We start from the raw sequence: 27089 nt of genomic DNA, 5'->3' as shown, positions 1-27089 counted from the left end.
TAACTTATTGACGCCCTGTACAATATCTATTTTCTATTACGTAAGTATCTATACATTTTAACGTTTATTTTTAAAACACCCTGTATTTTGCAGAATGGTAAAAAACAGTAAATTGTTATTTTGATTTAACAATGTTTACATTATTAATTTGACTTATATTTGACAGTTGACAGATGTATTGTACCTACTTGTTTGTTTTAGTTTTAATAAATTTTGTTGGTTAGTTACATAAATAAATTAGTAAAAATGAAAAATGACCTGTTATTAATTTGAGGAAGGTGGAAAAACATAATGTATAACATGGGAGTAAAGTGCCTTTTCCTCCCTTGAATTATTACTGCCCTCCGCTACGCGTCGGGCAGTAAACTTCATTCTCAGGAGGAAAAGTAGCACTTTCCTCCCTTGTTATACAAATAGCTATTACATAACTACCAAGCGAACAACTTTTCACACCATGCTGGACACGGATGGCAAACTGCTAGAATCAACGGAAGATAAACTGAAAGAGTGGAAAACTATATTAAAATTCTTTTTCATGACATACGAGAAGAACCAATATTGGAAAATAACAACGAAGGGCCAGCAATTCTGAAATCTGAAATTATAAATGCAATTAACCAACTCAAAACAAATAAGAGCCCAGGTCCAGATGGAATATACCCAGAAACGTTGAAACTAATCAGTGAAGAAAATATCGAAATATTTGTCCTTTTATTCAATCGCATTTATAATACAGCTAAAATACCCCAAGACTGGCTAGTGTCAATATTCATCCCAGTACCAAAAAAGCCAAACCCACAACACTGCAATGAGTTCCGTCTGATAAGCATTATGAGTCATGTAGTAAAAGTCCTGTTAAAAGTCGTACATAATCGTATCTATAGGAAGTGCGAAACAAATATCGGAGACGATCAGTTTGGATTCAGAGCCGGCATGGGAACGAGAGAAGCCCTCTTCAATTTACTAGTTCTCGCGCAAAAATGCTACGACCAACAGAAAGATATATTTATATGCTTTATAGACTTCGAAAAAGCATTTGATAGAGTAAGACACGACCTACTATTAGAACGTTTGCAAGAAATCGGTTTAGATGGGAAAAGACATCAATTTACTAAAGAACTTGTACTGGAAAGAAAACGCCAGAGTTAGGATCGAGGGTTCCACATCCGCAGAGGTAGAAATTAGGAGGGGAGTTAGATAGGGATGTGTTCTGTCGCCTCTGCTGTTTAATCTTTACTCCGAGACTCCGAGTTTCTATTTAAAGAGGCACTGGAGGACTCCAAGTATGGAGTCAAGGTGAATGGCGTAAATATCAACAGTATCAGATACGCCGATGATACGGTGTTGATCGCGGATTCCGACTTGGGTCTACAACGACTCATCGACAAGACCAACTCGACCTGTGAGCAGTTTGGTATGAAAATAAACATTAAAAAAACCAAAGTGATGTCAATCCGAAAAAACCAAAACGTACCTCAACCTTGCACAATAAATGGGCACATTTTAGAACACGTCAATAGATTTAACTACTTGGGATGTTGGATCGATAGCAGCTTAAATCCGGATCTAGAAATAAGATCGAGAATAGAACAGGCCAGAAAATCTTTCGAAAAAATAAAAAAACTGCTTTGTGATTCTCGAATAAATCTCGAAATTCGACTACGTTTATCCAAATGCTAAGTCTGGTCGACTCTTCTCTATGCAGTTGAGACATGGACGCTTAAAACATCAACCATAAATAAGTTAGAGGCCTTTGAAATGTGGATCTACCGGAGAATTCTCAAAATTTCGTGGACATCGCATACCTCAAACGAAGAAGTGCTGCATAGAATAGGCAAGGCAAGAGAACTTTTCAACGCAGTGAAAGTTAGAAAAACATCATACCTGGGCCACGTACTGAGAAATAATAAGTACCAATATACTCAACTTATAGTGAAAGGAAAGATCGAGGGAAGGAGAGGACTAGGAAGGAAAAGACTATAGTGGCTCAGAAATATCCGACAATGGACAGGGCTAAATTTTGAACAGCTAATAAGAATAGCTGAAGACAGAGAAGAGTTTGCAATTGTAGTAGCCAACCTCCATTGAGGAGATGGCACTTTAAGAAGAAGAAGACTGCGATATTTATAAAGAATAAGACGAAATATTAAAAAAAATCACTTAAATTGGACAACAGGTTTAGGAAATTTGAGACATTAAAAATAACCGGTTTTTAAGGTGGTGCTTTAATTTCTTGGAGAAGTGTATATTGTTAAAATAATATTTCGGTATTATATTTACATTATCTCTATACTTTTGTCTGGTTATGATACTTATAAATAATAATAGCAGCGCTGTTTCGGCAAATTTTGTATAGCCGAGTGACCTCATAACACAGGACACAGTCAGCAGAAACAATACATAATAGTGTTACTATAATAATGTATACTGATAAGATTTCTGGTGTTTAGATACCTAGAAAACTAATAATGAAAAAAATTATTTATGTAAATTTATATACCTAAGTGCTAAGGTGACATATTTTTAAAAAGTTTTAATACGATATTCGATATTACTGTAGGCGTCGCAACGCAGGAATGTTGTGTTATATGAATATGATTAGAAGACGACTATTCTCAAAACCAGGACAATTAATTTCAGAGCAAAGAAGTCGGCTGCTGAGAAAGAATGTACTAAAAAATTCTATTTTTACATTATAATAATGACCTCTGAGTACATGTCAAATGTGTCGAGTGTTCTCTTAATGATATTTTGATTCGCTATGTATGTTTATGGTATTGTTCGTAATGCGCATAAGTCCAATTTTCAAAATTTTTGTTACAATTTTTTTTTGTTTCTCATAGAGTATCTAAGAATATAGCCGAACTTATATACTCCCTAAAACGACCCCAGTTCAAACTGCAAGACGCAAGAGTCTCGCAGGCTTAGTCTTGTTCTTGCTCAAGTCTTGCACGGTAAGTCTTGGTCTTGCTAAAATTAGGCAGTCTTGGCTTGGTCTTGCGAAAACGCAAGAACAAGACCAAGACCGATTTTGGGTAACGCTATTATCTAGAGTCTAGAGTCTGGATAGGGAATTTACCACTATGTAACGGCACAACGGCAGACGGTTTTTGTCTCCCTTCATTTTATCTGCTGTTCAAAAGTAGTATTATGCAGGCCCTTAGGGTATCAGAGAACATCGTTTCAGACACACTACAACGTGAGTCCGAAAACGAATGGATGGAAGAATCGCACTTTTACAACAGAAATCAAAAATGCTGAAATTTTTCCTGTAAATCTTGCTAAGTTCTCCGAAATATATTTCGAGCCCTTAAAATTAAAGTAACATGCTGCACCTGCTTCTAAAAAAATGCAATCTGCACTAAGGTCCCATAGATAGATCAACGCACAGTAGTGTCATACAGGATCATTATACAGGGTGTAACGAAAATACAGGTAAAGAAACCTAGAAGATAAAATACATAACGTCTTAACTGAAAAGGAACCGGAACTAGCTACACCTACACAGCACAGATTACCAAAAGAATAGCAAGAAGAAAAGAAAGAAAATATTACCAAAGAGTAAAAATAAATACGCTCAAATTAGAACAGGTGCGAAAACATTACAAAAAAGAAACAAATAGAAGATTAAGACAACAAGAAAACCAAAAAGAGGCATGGACACTGGAGGAAAGATAACGCCTTTAAAGTAGTCACAAAGTCTACAGCAATAGAAATATGTAGAATCAGAACACATAACAAAAAGGAAGAGATGGTGGAACAATGAAGAGTATGAAATACATTGAAACAGAGTGGTAGATAAAAAAACAAAAAAACAGCTGGAAGAAGATAAAGAATACAAAAGGCTGAGACGATTAGCGAAAATCACCATAAGACAAGCAAAACAAAGACGTGGGAAGAGTTTGGAGAATAATTACAGGAAAACTATGTAACAAATAATAGAAGCTTTTGGACAATAATCAGACATATAAAGAAAGGAAAACATAAAGCAATAACAACCGTAAGGGATACAACAAACCAAATCCAGACAAATACAGAACAGATAGCTAAAGTATGGAAAGAATACTATGAAAACAAATTTAGAAATGAAACAATCGACGATAGAAATGAAACATATCAAGATCACGAGAACAAATGATTAGAGCAAATAAGTAGAGCATAAGTAATACAGGAAGTATCAAACGTAAAAATAGGTAAAGCTTGAGTGGATGATGACATAGACCCGGAAATGGTCAAGTACATGGGAGAAGAAGGGATAAACTGGTTGTTGAAAATATACAAAGAGGCATGGGAAAAGCAGCAAATCCCAAAAGACTGGCAAAGTAACCTTATAGTGCCAATATACAAAAAGGGAGAACACGTCAACTGCGAAAATTAGAGCAATATGTATATCATCGGTATGATTTAAAATATACACGAAAATAGTAGAGAAGAGGCTAAGACAAGAGGTAGAAAAAGAACTGGGAGAAGAACAAGCAGCGTTTAGACCAGAAAGACAGACAAACGATAACATTTACATCATTAGAAACTTAATACAAAGAAGTATTGACTCGGGGGTAAAGCTCATTCTGGCATTCATAGATCTAAGGGCAGCATTCGACTCTATAGAAAGAAAAATTATATGAAAATGCTTACAGAACATGAAAGTACCATTACACTGATAAAAATAATTGAAAGTATATACAGAGTAGTAAAAGGACGTGTACAGATAGCAAGAGAAAGATCTGAAGAATTAAATTGGGAAAGAGGTATCAAACAAGGAGACAGTCTTAGTCCGCTACTATTCATAATAGTCATGAACGAATTGACTAGAAATACTGGAGAAAGAACTAACCAAATACAGACAATAATAGGATACCAAAGATTACAGCCAATAAAAATAGAAGCCTTATTGTATGCGGATGAACTAGCCCTTATAGCCGATTCCGTGACAAAAATGCAAAAACTTATAAACATATGGACAGAAGAAATAGAGAAATTAAAAATGGAAATAAACATCGAGAAAAGTAAAATAATGGTCATCGGCGAAAATGAAATAAATATAAAATGCAAAAAAACTCAAGTGGAAGTAGTTACCGCATATGATTATATTGGAAGTATAATTACCAATAATGGGAAAATAGACCTCGAAATAACTAACAGAACTAAAAAATAAAACAAACTGTACTACGCACTAGCGCCAGTTCTGAGGAAAAACGAATTGTCCCACGAAACAAAAATTAAAATATATAATACGATTGTGATACCGACGATACTGTATACGAGCGAAAATTGGACTTTGCAGAAAAAGCATAATAGTAGGGTAAATGCAATTGAGATGAGACATCTACGAGCTATAGCCGGAAAGACCAAATGGGATAGAATAAGAAATGAGGCATGAGGCAATAAGAGGGATAACTAAACAGGAACCAATAATTAATAAAATAATAAAGAGACAATTAAACTGGTATGGACATCTGATGAGAATGAAACCTAGTAGACTAACAAGGAAATTCACGAAACAAGGAATATTACAAAAAAAGAAAAAAGGCAGACCGAGGAAAAAATGGATACAGCAAATAGTAGATGCGGGAAAAATTAAACTAATAGCTCAAGACAGAAAAGAATGGAAGAGATGGGTGAATATGTAGCTAAACTAAACATAAATCCGACACCTGAAAGGGTATAAGGAAGGGGTGAAAGAAAGAAAGAAATTCTGGGACCAAAAATCTATTGAATCTGACTTACCTTAGTACAAATGTGCACATAAACATAGTTACAGCCCATTGAAGTTACAAAAAGAAAATCGATTTTTTCCAATATATCGAAAACTATTTGAGGTTGCTTATTGAAAACAGACATGTGGCATTCTTGTGACAGGAGCTTCTTATAAAATTATAGTGAAATTTGTGCACCCCACAAAAATTTTATGGGGGTTTTGTTCCCTTAACCCCCCCCCCAAACACAAAGTTAAACAACACAATGTTTTTAAAGCTTTTTTGCCTATTAGCAGGGCCGCCGAGAGGGATGAGCGGGCCCCGGCAAGAAGTGACGAACGGGCCCCCTGCAAAAAGTGAAGAGCGAAAAAAATTGTTCAACTTTTATAGAAATAAAATTATCAATAGTAAAAATATGTAATAAGAAACATTTCAAATATAAATTTTATTAAATTTTGTTTATATTTATAATAGTGAAAATATTTATAATACAGGTGCTTTTCGAGTTCTCATTGGAAAAGATGTCTATAACTTTCGAAAAATCGCATGATCTTACCAAATCATTCTCAATACACAAAGTTGATAGGCGAGCTAACCAATCCTGTTTCATTGTAGATATCACAGCATTCTTTATGCGGAAAAATGATCTTTTCGCTTCTGCGACTGTCACCGACAATGTGCAAAATATTCTTAACGCAATAACGACGTTAGGAAATAATGAATCTAATTTGAGATGTTTAATTTTATTAAGTAAATCTATTGGAGAACTTGCAATATGGTTGACTTAACTTGAAAATATTCTGGTTAAATTGCTTATTATTTGACAATATTAAATAGTTCACAGCGAAATATTGGGTCGTCGGGTTCAAAATTATCAGTCGCATCACTACTAGGCCCAGGCAATCATCAAAAAATCTCACAGGCTTCTTGCGCCGTTTTTATTTATTTGATGTAAATTCTGGATTTATTCCATAATTGCTGATAACTAATTTAGATTCTTCAACAGTGGAAGACCTGATCACTTTAGATCAGAGGTCCCCAAATTATTTTTCTCGTAGACCACTTTAAAAAATTTACTGGTTTCGGTGGACCCCCTGCTGCTACATTCTTACCATATTCAGACTTAATAGAATTAAAATGAAACACTAATAACGTTACGTAACTTATGCCGGGTCCAGACACGTGTAACGTGTAATGTAAGATTACGTGTAATTTAGCATCAACAGTGTGGACGTCGCACGAACGTCCACACGAATCGTTTAGCGAATCTTGGTTTCCACTCAAGTTCTACGAACAGACGAATAAGGGAGGTCGTGACAGCAGGTAGTTTGTTTATACTGCTTTTAGTTGTATGTACATATTTACTAACTGAAGACTAAATTTTTGGGATCCCAAATACCGGGGTTTTGTTGGTATAAGCAGGTAGATTCGTCAAGCGATTGCTCGCCACACGTCCAAACGGTAAAACTTTCACTAACGCCGTCCAAACGAGTGCTGCGAGCGCCTTTTTGTTCACGGAAAAAACCGACTCCCGATGGGTCCCGGCGAGCTCCAGTGCGAATGGTAGATGTAATGCTCGTAGTGCCGTCCAAACGCAGAATTCGCGTTTCATTACACGTTACGTTACGCATTACATTACACGTGTCTGGACCCGGCTTTATTACCCATAATTTTAACGGGAGGGATGTACTTGATGGATTGACAGCAAATTATTAATATTTGGCTTCAGTTTTGTAAGGATTAACCGCAAATCTCCCTGTTCTGTAATGTTTAATCTGCTCCTTTTTTTGGTAATAGATTTGTAACGACATTAAATCTTTTTCGACAAGGTATGACGAGGGAAACGCTATCAAAAGTTTTCTCGCAATTTCCTACAGCGCAGGATATTTTTTAGGTATTTCTGCCTGCTGCCAAAATGTGTTTGATAGCCTTTTTTAAATTGCACCTTCAGCTCTTCATTTGTGCTGAGCTCGAGTAGTTCCTCTTGTAATACCACATCCGCCACTTCCGTTTCATCAAATCAATTTATGATCCATGGTGGTATTTCCATCTACAAAATATCTTCCAATCTGTTCTTGAAGTCATCATGCAGCGCATTTAAATGTTGAACGTATGCATCAAAACATGCTGTATGTGGCAGTTTGGAAACTGTGAGAATTCGCGCCGACTAATATTTTGCTTCATAAATTTCAATTTTCCAAGAAAAACCGAAATTACACTCTTTGTTTTTATTAAATTTAGGTTATCCCCTTGTAACTGCAAGTTAATGTCATTAAATTTTTGAACAAATCTGGCAAATAAGCGATGACTGCTTTCCATTTGCTAAGGTTTTCTTTTAAGTCTGGATCTTTACTTTCCAGAAACTCTAAAAAGTCTAAAAAACTGATTCAAAAAGAAGTAAAACCTTGTTAAACGTGTATTTTGGGAATGGAGGAAAATGTAAAGAACGGTATTTTAACGTTTTCTACACTAAAATTTGATTAACAACTTGTTTTTAATCAAAATAACTTCTTATAATAGATACGTTATAATGAGAGTTTTTAGTCCCTACTATTAAAACATTATTTTTTCTATTGATATTTTACAATAAAAAATGCAAATTTGTTTAAATAAATACCAAATCACTATAAAATTTTCGTGGACCCCTACTTACAACTTGTGAACCTACATTTTTATTTCACGCCAACGTAGACCCCCGTTGGGTCCTTCGTGGACCCTTGGGGGTCCACCGTCCACCTGGACCACTTAGGGAACCACTGCTTTAGATTCTGACCCTTTATATTCTTCAATCAATTTCTGATTTTTTGTAAATCTTCTAGAAGCCATGATATATTTTTAATCTCCATATCCGTAGTTATCTGACTGCACTGCAGCATTTGACTTCTGTGATTTATTGCTGTTAAAATTTTACACCAAATCAACTAAAGGTCAAGTTAAATCTAGCCGAGGATTAATTAAACGTATTATGGACATAAAGTGAAGATAAAAAAAAAACGGGAAAAATTACGTCTTTGGTCTGGTCGACGCCGGGCCCCTTACATCGCCGGGCCCCGGTAAAATGTACCGGCTGTACCGCCCTCTCGGCGGCCCTGCCTATTAGTACTTTTTCGAAAAGTTAGTTTTATAGAGATATTTTGAATATTTGTCAAATCCATCACATATTTGTATATGGTTAAGTACGATTATGGAGACCTGCCTGGTAATAATATGAAAATTTATTTATAAATCACAGTTTGAGGTATATTTTGAACCATATTAAAAAGCAAGCCTCATCTCGATAAAAGGTGCCTTATCGAAAAAATACATACTAAGAAGCAAAAATGTTTTAAAACACTGTGTTTAATGGTACCGCAATAATAGTTTATATTGAAACGTACACAATCATTTGGGTGGTTTAAAGGCCCAAAGTTTAAACCCAAATAAAATTTTTATGTAAATTTTTACATAAAAGAAGCTGTATGTCGATTAAAACTGGTTTATCTAAAAAATACTAAGAGGTAAAAATATTTTAAAAACACTGTCTTTAACTAATGGTACAACAATAATAATTTAATTGGAACATACATACAAGTGTGGGGGGTTTAAGGGAACAAAACCTTCATAAAATTTTTATGGGGTTCACTATAATTTTTTTAAGACGTTGCTGCCATAAGAATGCCACATGTCCATTTTCATTAAAAAATATCTAATAGTTTTCGATATATCGCAAAAAATCGATTTTCCGTTGGTAACTTCAAAGGGATGTAACTTTTTTGTGTGCATATTTGTACTAAGGTAAGTTAGGTTCAGTCGAACTATTTTTGGTCCCAGCATATGGACCCCTGGTTTTACCTAAGGTACTCATTTTAAGGACCTAAGTACTAATTAGTACCTAAGGTACAGGGGCGACGCGTGACTTTTTCTAAAGTGTCTAAAAAAATCTTATTTAAAAAAATTATTTTGAACCTCCCAAATATAAGTTTTTGTTTTCAATCCTGTGGGATAAAATTAAACAAATCACTATTCCCAAATTACATGTATGTAATTATGTATACAGAGAGAGTCTGTAAAGTGGAATAAATTCAATATCTCAAATACTAATTGTTTTTTTGGAAAATGCTCAGACCCGTCGATTAGTATTTCAAATTGTCCTTTTTGACATTCAATAAAAATGTATACAGGGTGTCCCAATTTAGAGATATGACGTCATCGTCGATTTTCTTAAATGGCAACACTGTCATTTTGATAGCTAATTTGATAGGGTTTGTAAAGTTATACATAACTGCAAAATATCAAATTTTTATTCTCTACCATTTACAAGATAATAGAAAATAACAAAGTTATATCTGTAATTTGGAATATATTCAATAATTAAAATACTAACTGTTTTTTTGAAAAATGCTCAGACCCGTCGATTAGTATATCAAATTGTCATTTTTGACATATAATAATAATGTATACAGGGCGTCCCAATTTAGAGATATGACGTCATCGTTGATTTTCTTAAATGGCAACACTATCATTTTGATAGCTATTTTGATAGCGTGTGTAAAGTTATACACATCTGAAAAATTTCAAAATTTTATTCCCTACCATTTACAAGATAATAAAAAATAACAAAGTTATGAAGAACAAGAAGTAATCAAATAATAATTGAATTTATTTATTTCAATTAAGCAAATGCTCATAACGTTGCCCATTGACAATTTGACAATAATTGAGGGCAACATTATGAGTTTTTGCTTAATTTATTGAAATAATTAAATTCAATTATTAGTTGATTACTTCTTTTTCATAACTTTGTTTTTTATTATCATCTAAATGGTAGAGAATACAAATTTGAAATTTTGCAGTTGTGTATAACTTTACACACCCTATCAAAATAGCTATCAAAATGACAGTGTTGCCATTTAAGAAAATCAACGATGACGTCATATCTCTAAATTGGGACACCCTGTATACATATTTATTATATGTCAAAAAGGACAATTTGATATACTAATCGACGGGTCTGAGCATTTTTCAAAAAAACAGTTAGTATTTTAATTATTGAATATATTCCAAATTACAGATATAACTTTGTTATTTTCTATTATCTTGTAAATGGTAGAGAATAAAAATTTGATATTTTGCAGTTATGTATAACTTTACAAACCCTATCAAATTAGCTATCAAAATGACAGTGTTGCCATTTAAGAAAATCGACGATGACGTCATATCTCTAAATTGGGACACCCTGTATACATTATTATTGATATGTCCTCAAGTACCTTAACCATTGTTTAATTAATAAGACCACTGTCGATGGAATAATTCATATTTATTACTAATATGTTATTCAATACATTTTACATTCAGTTTTTCTATAACTACTGTCTTTGCCCCGTTGTTCTCCGCCCTACCTGTCAGTCCGCATGGAACATCACCGCAGAACAGTAAGTGCCAGATGGCCATCTCTCTCAGAGCTACCAACTCACTTTAAGCTGTGTTTACACTTAAAACATCCCAACTTATCACCCTCACCCTTAATTTATATCTACCCAAATATGATTAATATGATTATGTAAAACCTAACTGAACAATTTTTTTTTTTTTTTTTTTGACTTACTCTAGAATGAAATCATTGTATTTCTTTGGCATATTTGTAACGCGTCTGCTTCTACCTGTTTGAGACATATTATCAGATGGATAATTAACAATAATGTTTTGTTCATTATCTGACCTGTAAACTGTATCAGTTGATGATCTGTTGCCAGTGTCTGAAGAAGTAGCCATGTCCAGCAAAACTGGCTCACCTTGGGTTTCCATCGTTAACTTCTCCAAATTTGATTCAGATTGTGTTATACTCTCACCTACCGGATGTACTACGTTTGGTAGTTTTATATATTGAAAGTCATTGTTACTGTCAAGTTCATTTTCCCTGTTGTTTGCAAACTCAGTGCTACACCTGCCTACCTGATTCGTATGACGCTTCCATACCTGACCACTATCTAATCTGCAATAATAAGTTTTCTTACCTACTTTATTTATTATTTTAGCTGCCACCCACAACTTTCGGTTTGTTTCCCTATAGTCTCTTACCATAACCCTTTCTCCTATTTCAAAACATCTTTTCTCCTTTATAGAAATATTTTGCTGTTCTTTACTGGGCTTTTCGGCCATCATTGATATTCTTGTTCGCAATGATCTATTATATACAAGTTCAGCTGGTGACTTTTCTGTTACTGGGTGTTTTGTGTTGCGATATGTTAGTAAATATCTTGATATTAATGTAGACAGTGGAATACCAGAGTTTCTTGGATCATCTAGGGCTGTTTTCAGCTTCATTTTAAATGTCCTGACATACCGTTCTGCAGCTCCGTTGCTGGATGGATGGTAAGGTGCCCCTGTTAAATGCTTAATCCCATTTTTCTTAAAGAATATTTCCATGGTTTTGTCAACTAGTTGAGGTCCATTGTCACTCACACATAACCTTGGTAGTCCCATTCTGGCAAAAACTTCCCTTAGTTTTTCTTGCGTTTCTGCTGCTGTCGCCCTACTCATAGGAAATACCTCTACCCATTTGCTGTAAGCATCCACCAATATTAAGCACAACTTGCTTTTTAATTGCAAAAAATCTATATGCACTCTGTCAAATACTTTGTCCACTTCAGGCCACGGTGAAAACTCTGATGGAGGGTTGTCTCTATTCTTTAAACATGGACCACAACTTTTTACCCTATGCTCTATGTCGGAATCTATTTTAGGCCAGTAAACATATGATCTCGCTAATGACTTGCACCTGACTATTCCAAAATGTCCTGCATGGAGCTCATCGAGGATTTGTGGTCTTAGACTTGATGGTACCACAATACGATGTCCCCACATTATTATGTGCTCATCTAAATACAACTCTTGTCGTTTATGGTAAAATGGCATTATTTCATCACTTAAATGTTTGGGCCATCTTTCCGTTTTAATATACATCTTTATTGCCCTTAAAATGCCATCTTTGTCTGTTTCTTCTCTAAGTACTTTGTTGTTAATTGGCCAGTATTCTATAGACTCCGTGAAATGAATATATGTCATTCCTTCCGCTGGTTCCTCTACTGTTCCCGTAACCTGCACTGGTGACCTTGATAAATAATCAGCTACAGGATTGTTTATTCCCTTGATATGTTCAATACTGTAGTCAAACGATGACAAAAATAAAGCCCACCTTTGTATCCTGTTTGCGGACATTTTAGGGATGCTCCTGTGTTCTCCAAATAATGCAACTAGCGCTTTTTGATCTGTCCTTAATTTAAACTTATTACAGCAGAGGTACTGGTAAAATTTATTTATGGTAAAATGAACTGCTAAAGCCTCTTTTTCAACTGTAGAATATTTTTTTTCTGCTGGCATGAGAGTTCTTGACACACATGCTACTGTTCTCTCCTCTCCCTCTTTAACTTGGCTTAACATGCCTGAAATACCCTTGTCACTTGCATCTGTTGTTACTATTATTGGAAGGTCAGGGTCAAAATAAACTAAACAATTATCTGATGCTATTATATCTTTTATAATATTGAATGCCCTTTCACATTCTTTTGACCAGAAAAACTTTACATTACCTTTTAAAAGCTTGTATATTGGTTCTAAGATCTGGGCAGCCCGAGGTATAAATTTATGGTAATAATTTACTAGCCCTGTAAAAGCTCTAACTTCTGTTATATTTTCTGGTTTAGGTGCATTTATTATTGCAGCAATTTTACTATCTGTTTTCTTAAGGCCTTCTTTTGATATTTTGTACCCCAAGTATTCAACTTCCTCTTTAAAAAATACACATTTTTCTTTACAAACTGTCAGCCCAGCCTTTTCAAGTTTGCTAAGAACTTCCCTCAAGTTAGTCATATGTTCTTCTGCTGTTTCCCCCGTTACTATTATATCATCTAAAAAATTTGTTACATTTTTCATGCCCTTAAAGAGATTTTCAATTTCTCGTTGAAATATACTACTTGCTGATTTTATTCCGAATGGTAATCTTTTAACTGCGTACAAACCCCTGTGAGTGTTCCACGCTAACAACTTACTTGATTCAATATTTAAGGAGAACTGCATATAAGCTAGTTGTAAATCAATTTTTGAAAAACGTTGACCTTTTTTTAGTTTATTCCATAATTCATCAATTTTTGGAAGTGGATATTTCACATCTTCTAAATGTTTATTTATTGTTGTTTTGTAATCCCCACATATTCGTATTTTCCCATTTGATTTTTGAACAAAGACTAAAGGTGTTCCCCAATCTGAATTGTCTATTAATTCTATTACTCCCTCTTTCTCTAACCTATCTAACTCTAACTCTACCTCTTTCGCATAGGCTAAAGGAACAGCTCTGTGCTTGCAAAAAACTGGTTTAGCATTTTCCACAACTTTAATTGAAATTTCCTTATGATTAAAGTTTCCTAACTTACTAGTAAATACGTTTGAAAAACTGTTTATTAGATCTAGAATTTTACTATTACTTACAATTTGATTCATCATTTCAAGCCTAATATTGAAGGCCTTTATCCAGTCTCTCCCTAGAATATTTGCAGAACCTTTTTGAACAACGTATAGCTTTACTGGTATTTTCTTGCTTTTATAGCCCATATCTATTATAAAATATCCCTCTGGTGAAAAGACACTACCTTCATAACTTTTTAGCAACAGATCATCACTGGTTAGCCTAAAATGAGAAAAATTATTTATATATGTTTCTTTTGTGATTGCACTTATACCAGCGCCACTATCAATGATCATCTCATATATTTTGCCTTCAATCTTTACCTGGATTTTAAAGGGATTGTCTACCTTGACTTGTACATGGCACAGATCAACAATTCTTGATTCTATGCTGTCTAATGTATAAATGTCCTCTTCCGCCTCACTATCTATAAAATTAACACTATTTTTATGTGCCAAACAGACCCTAGCCAAGTGCCCAATTTTTTTACATATATTACAAATGTAATCTTTATATTTACAACTATTTTTGTGTTTATTTCCACATATCTTACATTTCGACATCTGATTGACACTTGAATTTACATTGACGTTTGAGCTGCCATGCATTGTCCGCCTTGTCCCATGTTGCCAACCTCCATCCTGTCCCTGCCGACGAACTCGAGAACTCGACGATGACGAAGCTTGCTGATGATCTATCACGTGAACATTTACAGTTGACCTCGAGCTTGTTTTTGAAGCCATAATAGCATTTTCTGTCTTCATTGCCAAACTCACCATCTGCTCCACCGTCGCCTTTTCATCCTCTTCGCATAATCTGTCGAGAATTTTACTAGGACACATACCACTCACGAACTTATTTAGCAGCACTTTGGTTAGATCTGCCCCAAACTTGCACGTAACTGCAGCACTTCTTATCCTAGCATACCAGTCCGCTATTTTTTCCTCAGTTTCTTGCCGCAGGTCAAAAAATGTACATCTCTCTCTCCATGTACTCACTTGACCTCCGTAATGGGTAGCTAATAACTGTGATAATTCTGCAAATGTTTTGGTTTTGGGAGCTTCTGGAAAACATAGATCTCTCAACAAGGTGTATGTGGGTGCACTTACCGAACTGATTAGGATCGCCACTTTAATAGCTTCCTCTTCAACCCCATTTGCCACAAAATGTTGTTCCAATCTTTCTTCGTAAATAGTCCACGGTTGTAAATCTGGAATAAATTCTTCGAACTTTTTGTTCGCCATCTTGATTCACTAACAAAGGTACCGGACATCGGTTTACATAAAACAATTAGTATTTACTTCGTTACCACTTTTATCCTCGTCGCCATTGATATGTCCTCAAGTACCTTAACCATTGTTTAATTAATAAGACCACTGTCGATGGAATAATTCATATTTATTACTAATATGTTATTCAATACATTTTACATTCAGTTTTTCTATAACTACTGTCTTTGCCCCGTTGTTCTCCGCCCTACCTGTCAGTCCGCATGGAACATCACCGCAGAACAGTAAGTGCCAGATGGCCATCTCTCTCAGAGCTACCAACTCACTTTAAGCTGTGTTTACACTTAAAACATCCCAACTTATCAATTATTGAATGTCAAAAAGGACAATTTGAAATACTAATCGACGGGTCTGAGCATTTTCCAAAAAAACAATTAGTATTTGAGATATTGAATTTATTCCACTTTACAGACTCTCTCTGTATAGATGAAAGACTGATAAGTTTGTACACACTTGAATGAATAAAGGAAAAGAAAATGTAGTATGTCAAAGTGTGTAAATAATTTATTTCTTTAGCTGAGCGCTTTCGACATAAACGTCATCATCGGAGCTAATGGTCAAATAGTAAAAAGTACCGCCACAATTGAGGTGTAATCATGTGCATCTTATGAAGTTAACATTTGCAATCAAAAATCACATTTATATTCATAAGACGCACATGACAGTCATAATGACAGTCATGGCCACTCGTGAATAGTCGTGTGTATGAGTGCTCCCGAAATTTTTAAAATAAGTAGTAATTCGTTTCAGTAATAAAGTTCTCATCTTTGTTGAGTGGTGACAACTGATGTTGCAGTACTTAGTGAAGGTCCAAGTAAGTTAGAAATATACTAATTAATAGAGAAATTTGAGCAATTACAGTAATACAGTGTATTGGTGAATATTAAATTAATAACTGCTAAAGGGATCCATACACGTATAATGGCAACAAAAACTAGAAGCGGAATCTTATCAAGTGGTGCTTCTTTGGACGAAAACAGTTTAGAAGTCATAATATCAAAAGTATGTCAAAAGTTTATGACAAAACTGGACCAGAATTTAGATAATTTGGAGAAAAAATTTGATGATTTGGAGAAAAAATTTGATGCAGTTCAGGATACACTTAATGATGTATCACAACAAATATTAAATATGAAAACAAACATAGAAACACACACAACAGAAATTAGCAACATAGCAAAAACAATTGATGACATAGAGGCACTTCAAAAGAAAAGCACCCTGCGTTTTGATGGCATTAATGAAACTAATAATGAAAATTTGATGTCCGTTGTCATAAATATTATAAACAACACATTGAAAATAAAATGCAATTCCAGCGAAATTTCTAATTTATACAGACAAGGTAAATTAAACTTGCAAACTAATAAATCGAGAACAGTGGTGGTAGACTTTAGTTCTTATTTGAAGAAAAAGGAAATTCTAAGTGCTAGAAGACAATTAAGAGAAACAAAAATATTTGTGAATGAAGATCTAACGAAACATAGGTATTCATTATTGAAGAAGGCAAGGAGTAAGTTCGGGAAGACTGAGGCATGGAGTTACGATGGTAGAGTATTTATAAAGAAGAATGATGAAATTAAAGTGATTACTTGCGAATCGGATCTTGACAATTAACGTGTGTGGGCTACTTTATACTCAAAGTTTCTGTAATGTGTATATTAGTGACTGATAAGTTTTTGTTGATAGTAATTTAGATATATTAATTTGGAACTTAAATTCGTTGATTTTGGTTTGTAGTGTATAAGAGGATAAAAATATTGATGTTGTAAATGAGTTACTTATAGAAAAACTGGATGTTTTAAATTATTTCAATTATTGTTTTAAGTTATTTGGTTTGTCAAAAATTTATGAAAAGAATTTACTACGGTATAGTAGAAATAAAATAGGTGTAAAAAAATATATATTAAATAATAAATATAATATGATTAGGATTTGATATCAGGGGACAACTCAATTCATGACAGGGATTCACATAAACTTTCAGAATTGTAGGGGACTTAACACGAAAACTGCGGAATTCTATAAAAATTGCTTGGAAGGTAATTATGATGTAGTAGTAGCTGTAGAAACATGGCTTCGGGAGGATATGGTTGATGGAGAACTAATTGATATAAATGTATTTAACTTATTGAGATCTGACAGAAACCAGGAGATTTCTGGCAAAACTAAGGGAGGAGGAGTATTAATGGTAATTAAAAAGGAGCATAAGATTTTAAAAGTAACACAACATTGTTCATCTTTTGAAATTTTGGTTGCGGATTTAAAAATTAATAACAAATTAAGTATAAAATTAATTGGAGTGTATATTCCACCAGATTGTAAATTACATGACTATGCGAATTGCTTCGAATTGTTACAAACACATATTACTGATATTAATAACACGTTTATTTTTGGCGACTTCAATATTGCAGAAATTAAAGGAACCGAAAATCTAGATTTTACTAATGGAAGTGCTAAATTTAAAAGTATGATTGAGTTTTTAAATTTTAATTCATTTTTGCTTTATAACAATGTAAAAAACTGGCAGGGCAAAACTTTAGATCAAGTAGTAGCATCTGTAGATAATATAAATAGTTGTAAGGTATGTCAAGAGCAGTTACCGTTAGTAAAGGAAGATAGATTACATCCATCTCTGGAAATTCAACTTTCATTTACAGTATCAAGTTTTAGACAAACAGATAAGTTAGTTGGTAATAGATTTAATTTTAAAAAAGCAAATTTTGATTTGATGTGTGATTTGATGAGAAATATGATGTGGGAAGCTGTAACAGAGGAAATAGAGGTAGATAAAGCTCTAGATATCTTTTACGCAAAAGTACTTAATATATTTGAAGGATCTGTACCACAATATAATATTTACAAGAATTATTCTAATTTTCCGAAATGGTTTACGCCTGATATCAAAAAGTTGTTCAAACAAAAAAATAATTTTAGAAAGTTAAGACATGTTTCAATTTATTTTAACAATCAATTTATAGAGACCAGAAAAAAACTGAAATCATTAATTAACATAGAGCACAGGAAATATATACGGCAAATTGAGGAAAATATAGAAAATGAGTTTAACAATTTCTGGAATTTCATTAATAATAAGAATTCTAAGTCTAATCAAACAGAAATATTTTATTTTGGGGGTAAAGAAATAAATCAGAGTGATACTGCTAATGAGTTTGCGAAATATTTTGAATCTGTTTATTCTACCGACATTTCCAGCTATAACACTAATTTTACAAATATTATTAGTAATAACAATGTTTTGAATTTACCATCAATAACAAGCGTAGATTATGATAATGCAGTCAAAAAGCTGAAACCAAAGAAAGCTGCCGGTATAGATGGCATCCCCCCGTATATTTTAAAGGCATGCCAAGAGTGGTTAAAGTTACCATTATTACATATTTTTAATCTAATAATAACTTATTCAAAATTTCCAGAAAAATGGAAACTATCTTCAATTACTCCAATATTTAAGGCGGGTAACAAAAGAGATATTGAAAATTATAGAGGAGTCGCTATTATGTGTGCTCCATCAAAAATTTTCGAACAAATATTGCATGCTCATATATATAATCACGTCAAAAATAGTATTAATGATCATCAACATGGTTTTATGTCGGGTCGCTCGATAAACACAAGTTTTATTTCATTCACCGAGTCTGCAAACAATGCGTTAGAAAAACAAGTGCAATTGGATGTAGTGTATACGGATTTCGAAAAAGCCTTTGATAAAGTAAAACACGATGTTCTTTTAAGAAAGTTATGTAATTTTGGCTTATCTGATAATCTAATAAAGTTATTTAAAAGTTATTTGCAGAATAGGAGTTTTGTTGTAAAACACAATGGAAATACTTCTGGTAAATTTAAGGCTAACTCGGGAGTACCACAACCACAAGGGTCTAATCTTGGACCACTTTTGTTCTTAATGTTTATAAATGATTTAGCAAACGTCATCTAGTATTCAGATTACTTATTATTTGCAGATGATTTTAAGTTATTCAAAATAATTCAAACTGTTAGGGATTGCGTAATGATTCAAAGGGATATTGAGAACATTTTATTATGGGGTGACAATAATAAGATCAAATTCAATATAAATAAGTGCTACGTTATGTCTATTACCCGTAAAAGAGAACCAATAGTATTTGATTATTTAATAGGACTGAATGTTTTAAAAAGGACCAGTGAGGTCAAGGATTTGGGTTTGATTTATAATAATCAACTGTCATTTGCTACACATATTGGTAAAGCTGCAAAACGAGCGAACCGTATGCTGGGTTTTATATGTCGACAAACTTGCGATTTTACTAGTATTAAGGGTATAAAAATATTATATAATACTTTAGTTAGACCAATATTAGAATTTGGTTCCATTATTTGGGGACAACAACCTTAACCCTCCGTTACTCGCACACGGTGTGGGAGACCGGGCCTGTAAATAAATTCCTGTAACTCTGCTTGTAGTGGGGATTTTGAATGGCTACTTCGTATACTTCTTCAGTGGTCAATCAACTGTGGGTAAAGTCAGTTCGCAGTGTAAAAAATAGTACTGTCCTTTTGTTATTACGCAACACGGTCCCGTACACCGTGTGCGAGTATTTGTGCACCAATTTTTGTGTTTGGATCACACATCGATATTTTTAATTAGTAAGGTAATTTAAGATCTTTTCCTTATTTTCAATGTTTATAGATTAGTTTATTTATATTTATATATATAAATATAAATATATAACTTACCCAGAACCATCAGAATGAGGTTTAGGGAGATATGTGGTTTACCAACAGAACAAGTACCAGTCGTAACACCAGGAACTTCAGATCGCTGTGCTGTTTGTGATTGGAAGAAAAATAGAAAAACAAAGTTTTACTGCCAAATATGCTCAAAATATCTGTGTTTGGAACACCATTGTTCCAATGAATGTGACACCATTGTGTATTTCATGTTTTAAAAACGTTAATTAATTTTTATAACTTTTTTTTTTACTACAATTACTCTTTATTTTTAATTTTTTTGTGTATTGAATTAAGATCTAAAGTTCTTAGTAAACAAATTTAACCATATTCAATTTTTTTTCACTTCCAAAGTTTTTGTATATACATATAAATGGATAACAATGAAAATTATTAAATTTTTGATTAAAGTAATATAATGTGAACACAAACGCATATCTACAAAATTATATGATCATATATTCATTAAATAATTTAATCGTACACAATTTTGCAAAAAAAAATAATTTTAAAACACTGCTGACCCATATTTTTGGACCCGGTCTCCTGCACCGTGCGCGAGTATCCGATCACAAAAAGTTGGCACGAGTAACGAAAGGTTAAGTACATTTAGAGGCACTAGAAAAAGTTCAGAATAAGTTTCTTCGTTATTTGTATTTCAAAAAACATCATCGATGGCCTGATTATGGAACCATAAGATCAACCATGCTAAGGGAAGAATTTGAAGTTTTGTCTTTGACTAGTAGGCGAAAATTTGTAATGGCAATGATTTTATATAAAATAATTAATAATATTTCAGGTACAATTGATTTACGAATGCGGATACCATTTAATGTTCCTCGAAAAGCAACGAGATATCAGTTGTTGTTTGGAAAAATAAGAACATCTGTTTGCTCTCCTCTAGAGGCCATGTTGAAACTAGCGAACAATATAAATTTAGTAAAAAACATTGATTTTACAATGTCAGTTGGTTGCTATAGACGTATAGTGCAAGAGCACTTTAAACTAGTAGATGGATAATAGATATCATTAGTCTAGCTGTTTTTGTGTTAAAGTCTTCTATATCTGCCTATCAATAGTTGTGCTAATGACTGTATATATTAGTTATATTTGTTATATAAAGTTTATGATTATAACTGTCCATGTAAAAAGGTTTTAGGACCTGTTTGGATTTTTATAAATAAATAAATAAAAAAAATGATTACACCTCAATTGTGGCGGTACTTTTTACTATTTGACCATTAGCTCCGATGATGACGTTTATGTCGAAAGCGCTCAGCTAAAGAAATAAATTATTTACACACTTTGATATACTACATTTTCTTTTCCTTAATTATGTATATGTAACAGGTATAACAATAAATAATAAACAAACTAAACATATTATTCTACCATAAAATTAACATAAAAAATGAACAAGTAGGAAAAAGCATAGATTTTGAAAACTATTTTTTATTCATATTTTAATTCTTCCACTTTCAATATCATTTTTTTTTTCTTCAAAATTATATTTAAAAAAAATATACAAGGAGAATAACTTTTCAAGTAGTTGATCAATTACCCAATACGTAGCAACACGCTTGCATGTTTAAATGCACGCACACTGTAATCTGTAATAGGTACTAAACTAATGTTACCAATCCTCAAAATGGTGACAATACTGATATACACACACACACACACACACACACACAGCGTGCCCGCGCGCCGTCTCTCGTCGCCCGAACAGAGCCGTCGCTCCTTCAAAATTTTCAGAAACGAGCTAGTCCCGAGCGATAGCGAGGCTTCTCCTGCGTTACCACTGCCAGTATCGGTAACAGCATATATAATAAAGTGCAATGGATTCATTTATCTCGCCAATATTTTCGTGCGTCTAGTTGGCTATTTACTGAATTAGGTACTATTTTAACAAATATCTCTGTTGGTAAAAAATATAAATGGAATTATTTCATAACAGTCATAAAATATTTATTGTAAGATTTTTAACTGTTACCAATGGTAACATGGACGCTTCGCCAGTGCTAAGGTACTAATTTTATTCAGGCTGAGTCGACCTGGGGCGTACAGACATTTAAAAATGTCTAGATGTTCTCGCCGACGCTGGGTTTCGAACCCCGGCCTACCTGCATGGAAGTCAGACATACTACCGCCTGAGCTATCCGGGACCTTTTTATGAGATAACATTAAAACAAAAAAAAAAAAAAACAAAACCTGTTGTTTTTTACCATTTTGAATATAGTCTTGGTTAGATCTAAATAAAATGTAGAATTATTATCATATTACATTGCATTAACTGAATCATCTCTCAGGGATAATATTAGAAATTTTTGGAAATTTGTTAGTAATAAAAATAGCAAACCTAATATACCATCAGTTGTTCACTATAATAATATCACTGATTCTAGTGGTACAGAAATTGTTAATTTGTTTGCTGAATACTTTTCAAAAACTTATATAGTGATAGAGATCAGTGGCGGCTGGTCCTATGAGGCAGGTGAGGCAGTGCCTCACCAGTCTATCAATCCACTATTTACGTTATTTCTTTATCCCATAATCAATTCATTAAATACAATTTAACTTTTTGAAATTTGTTAAATAACTTTATTTTTATGATACAAAATAAAAATAGATACGGCCCTGGAGAAGCAAGCCTGGGCCAGCCGGCATCGGTTCTATGTCTAGCTTACGGTTTCGTAAAGGGACTAGATCGACCAGCAACAAAATTCAAACAATTTCGAACGGCGATTTAAATATCCTGCCTGAGGCATGATAGTGTAAAATACAATATATTAAGCGTATAGGGTCGAACTGCACCGATCTGTTTAATGGATAAAAATTATTGGATGTGTAATTTAGTATGTTAACAATTATAAAATGCAAAAAAGCAAGAGGTGTCCGATCTAACTTTCTTCAAACTATAATGAATAATAATTATTTAATTATTAAAAAATGACTTTCTATAAATTAAAAATCATTCCGGCCCAGACAGATATTATTTTAGATTTTTTGGATCATTCTAAACAAAAAACGTCGTCTTTTTTAATTTTTCTCTTAAGTTGATCGTTTTAGAGTTAATAATTTAAAACTGAAAAAAGATCGAAATATGACGATTTTCAACGCTCGAAAACAAGAAAAAAAAAATAACATTTTTGAAAATACAAAGTACCTAAATTCAAGTTAAACATTAGTCTATCAGTTCTTGATAAGTATTTTGGAGTTATTTAATTTTAAAGCATTGTTTTTAGTTGTTAATGCAGCCCGATCGCCCGTCTTCCTATAAGGAACCTTCCTCATTAACAATTTAAAAAATATTTTAGAATAGAAAATGGTAAACATTTTTACCGGGACCTGATATAAGAAGGTTTAAACTTGAATTTAGGTATTCGATGATTACAAAAATAATATTATTTACTCTTCATTTTGAGCCATGAAAATCGCCATCTTTCGTTCTTTATTCAGTTTTAAACTATTTATAACTTGAAAAAGATCAAACGATCAATAAAATGAGATAGGCATCACTGGTACTTTATAAATATTAACATACCTACTAAACTACATATAATATATGGATATTATCCAATAATTTTTATCCATTAAGCAGATCGGTGCAGTTCGATCTCATATCGGATCCTCTACTATAGCGTTTTTTCACGATAGAGAGAGACTTTTTTCGCGATAATGATTTAGAACTTTGTATGCCAGTTTTTAGCTGCATAGACACGATTGAGTAATATGGTAAAAATATCAATTGAAAAATCATTTATAAAAGCACAGGATGAGAACGCTTTTATAGACGAGGTAATAGATCATTTTTCAGAACAGAAGTCTCGCAAAGTTTCTTTAATTAATAAAAAAAAAGAATTTAGAACTCCGTTTTCTATTTATCATTTATATTTTATGAAGTTTTTTACTAAAATAACTTTAAAATAGGAAGTGGTTCGAATATATGAATTTTACGAAATAAAAGGCAGATATCAAGCAGAGAGTTTTATTTAATCTTGCTCAAGTATCCTTTCGCTCATAGAGCATCTTCAGGGGCATTTCGTCAAAAAAAAAGGAAGGTACCCTCGAATGTCAATAATTGTCTGAAGTTGTGGTAACTTAAATTAACATATATCTAACAAATACTTAATTTACACAACACTGTAACGTACAAACAGATACATTTATCTGTTTGTACCTCCAACTTCAAAATGTGTAAGTACCAAAATTACCTGCACTCAAATTTATCTGTTCGTCCTTCGTGTAGTGTACGTCAAATATTTGTTAGATATATGTTAATTTAAGTTGCCACCACTTCAGACAATTAATGATATTCGAGGATACCTTCCTTTTTGACGAAATGCCCATGTAGATGCTCTAGGAGCGAAAGTATACTTGGACAAGATTGAATAAAACTCAGTGCTCAATATATACCTTTTATTTCGTAAAAAATAACTTTATTTCATTTATTTTCATTTTATTATTTTAATTTCATAATAATTAATTTTCTTTTAAGCTTTTTATATATAAAAAAAAACAAAATTTAACCCTTAGTTTATTTAACATAAAAATCAATCTTATAATAAAACATTAATTTGTTTCTTGTTTGTATTGCCCTATATTCAATAGGATTTACAATATAAGATTGGTTCTAAAATTAAATTATCACGTGTTTGTAGGTACATATATTGTTTGCGTACAATAATTTAATTTTGGCAACTGAATTTTTTCAACAAAATCAGTTGTTGACCGTGGTTCTCATGTAGTTTCTAATGTAAATTTTGCTTAATATGGCTGTACAACGCTGATGAGACCCAGGAAGGACGAAATAATATGTGATGCATACTGTTTTGATATGTAGTATTAGTAATTATTATTAGCTAAAAAACTGCTACTATTAGTATGAACCTATCACAGACTTGACCAGAAAATAATTTGTCTCTCTCTAAATACCAGCCTGCCACGTAAAATGGTATCCGAGCTTTCGTTGCTATTTTTGCCAATAAAATATTTATTTAATATGATTTGCAAGGGTTTAAATAAGAACAGCAATGTTCTGTAGACGGACTCACGTTATGACGTCACAAAATTGACCTTTCGCCCATTAAAGAGAAGCTAACCACAAAAATAATATTCCTTAAGTGTAGTGTGCCTCACCATCTTGTACTACCACGAGCCGCCCCTGATAGAGATTGTGTTTTGCAGGATAATATTTTAGATTCTGGTGACATCAACTTATCAGAATTTATTATATCTCAATTTGGCATTTCTATTTCGTCTATATATGAAAAACTTTTCATTTTGGATAGCAACAAGGGGCCAGGTCCAGATGGTCTTCCACCTTCTTTTCTTAAACACTTAAGCTTTTTACTTTCTAGACCTCTTTTTCACATTTTTAACCTGTCATTAAAGACCGAGTTGTTCCCAGCCTACTGGAAAACTAGCTTTACTACCCCAATACTTAAATCTGGAGATAAGTCTCAAGTGAACAATTATCATCCTATTAGCATTCTGAGTTGTATTCCCAAAGTTTTTGAGAGTCTTGTTTGTGACTATTTGTCAGCAAGTTTAAAATGCTGTTTTATCGACCAGCAATTTGGATTTCTCTTTGGCCGCTCCACTGAACTTAATTTATTGACATTTACCGACTTCCTTGTAGAATCACTTGAAGGTGGCTTCCAGGTTCATGCTGTATACACAGACTTTACAAAGGCGTTTGACCGGGTAAATCACAATATTTTAATCAATAAGTTGAGAGGTCTGGGTATCCAGGGTGAACTTTTAGAATGGTTGTTATCCTACCTATCTAAAAGAATACAAATAGTATGTGTTCAGGGTTTTCAATCGTTTGAAATTAGGGTACCTTCAGGAGTGCCACAAGGGTCACATCTTGGACCCCTTCTATTCAATATCTATGTTAATGATATTGCCTCCTGTTTGCACTTTGCTTTTTTCCTAATGTTTGCTGACGATTTAAAATTATATTTGAAAATCGAGAATGATGGTGACTATCAAAAATTACAATCTGACTTGGATCGGTTGAGCTATTGGTGTGATAGCAACGGAATTTAATGTTAAAAAGTGTCACTTAATGGTTTTTGGTCGAAATAGAACTCCTACAAATCATATCTATACTATTAAGGATTGTCCTTTAGACTATGTATCTCAGATAAAAGACCTAGGTGTTGTGCTCGATTCCAGCTTATCCTACATCCCCCATAACTCATCTATTGTCTCAAAATCACTTCAACTTTTAGGGTCTATCAAACGTTGTGCAAAAGACTTTCTAAATATCCCATCCATAAAAGTATTGTATTGTTCACTTGTGAGACCTCACCTAGATTATTGTTCATGTGTTTGGTCTCCACACTATAACACCCATATTCTAGCTACTGAGAGAGTTCAGCACAAGTTCTTAAGATTTGTTGCATTTAAACAAAACCAGAGGGTTGATGAAATTAACTATTCTAATATAGAAAAGTCTCTCAACATAACCTCTCTCCAAATCCGACGCATGCATAAGGATCTCACATTGTTTTATAATATACTACACTCCAATAATTTTGGTCCTCAACTATGTATTGGAGAAAATTAGCCTCCATGTTCCCAGTAGACAAAGGAGGCTAAATCAACCTTTTTAGATTAGACCCAATCGCACTAACTACGGACACAACTCCTTCATGTCCAGAACACCAAGTTTTGCTAACCAATATTCGGAAGGTTTAGATTGTTATAGTTTAAAGCTCAGCTTAAAAACTGTATGTGATAACTTGATATCCTTGTGTTTTGTACATTTTTTGTTAATGTTTGTTATAATGTTCCTAGTTTGTATGATTAAAATTTTTAAATTTACTTTAGGTTAGGTTATAAATCTCCTGTGATTAATGTTTACACTGTATTTTAATTGGGTGATTTCCCGTTGATAAATAAATAAATTAAATTAAA

At 33.2% G+C, this 27089-nt stretch overlaps 1 protein-coding gene across 1 annotated transcript in view; it reads left to right on the top strand.

Moving 5' to 3' along the window:
- Positions 1-16120: 16120 nt before the first annotated feature.
- Positions 16121-27089, top strand: part of LOC114324635 (uncharacterized) — a 133778-nt gene continuing 122809 nt past the window's right edge. The window contains exon 1 of the mRNA XM_050642781.1: positions 16121-16242. Coding sequence (XP_050498738.1) covers positions 16216-16242 — 27 coding nt within the window. The 5' untranslated portion in view covers positions 16121-16215. The remainder of the gene's footprint in view (positions 16243-27089) is intronic.

The sequence above is a fragment of the Diabrotica virgifera genome, chromosome 2 (genome assembly GCF_917563875.1).
Source record: "Diabrotica virgifera virgifera chromosome 2, PGI_DIABVI_V3a".
Taxonomy (NCBI): domain Eukaryota; kingdom Metazoa; phylum Arthropoda; class Insecta; order Coleoptera; family Chrysomelidae; genus Diabrotica; species Diabrotica virgifera.
This window is presented reverse-complemented; position numbering and strand designations above follow the sequence as displayed.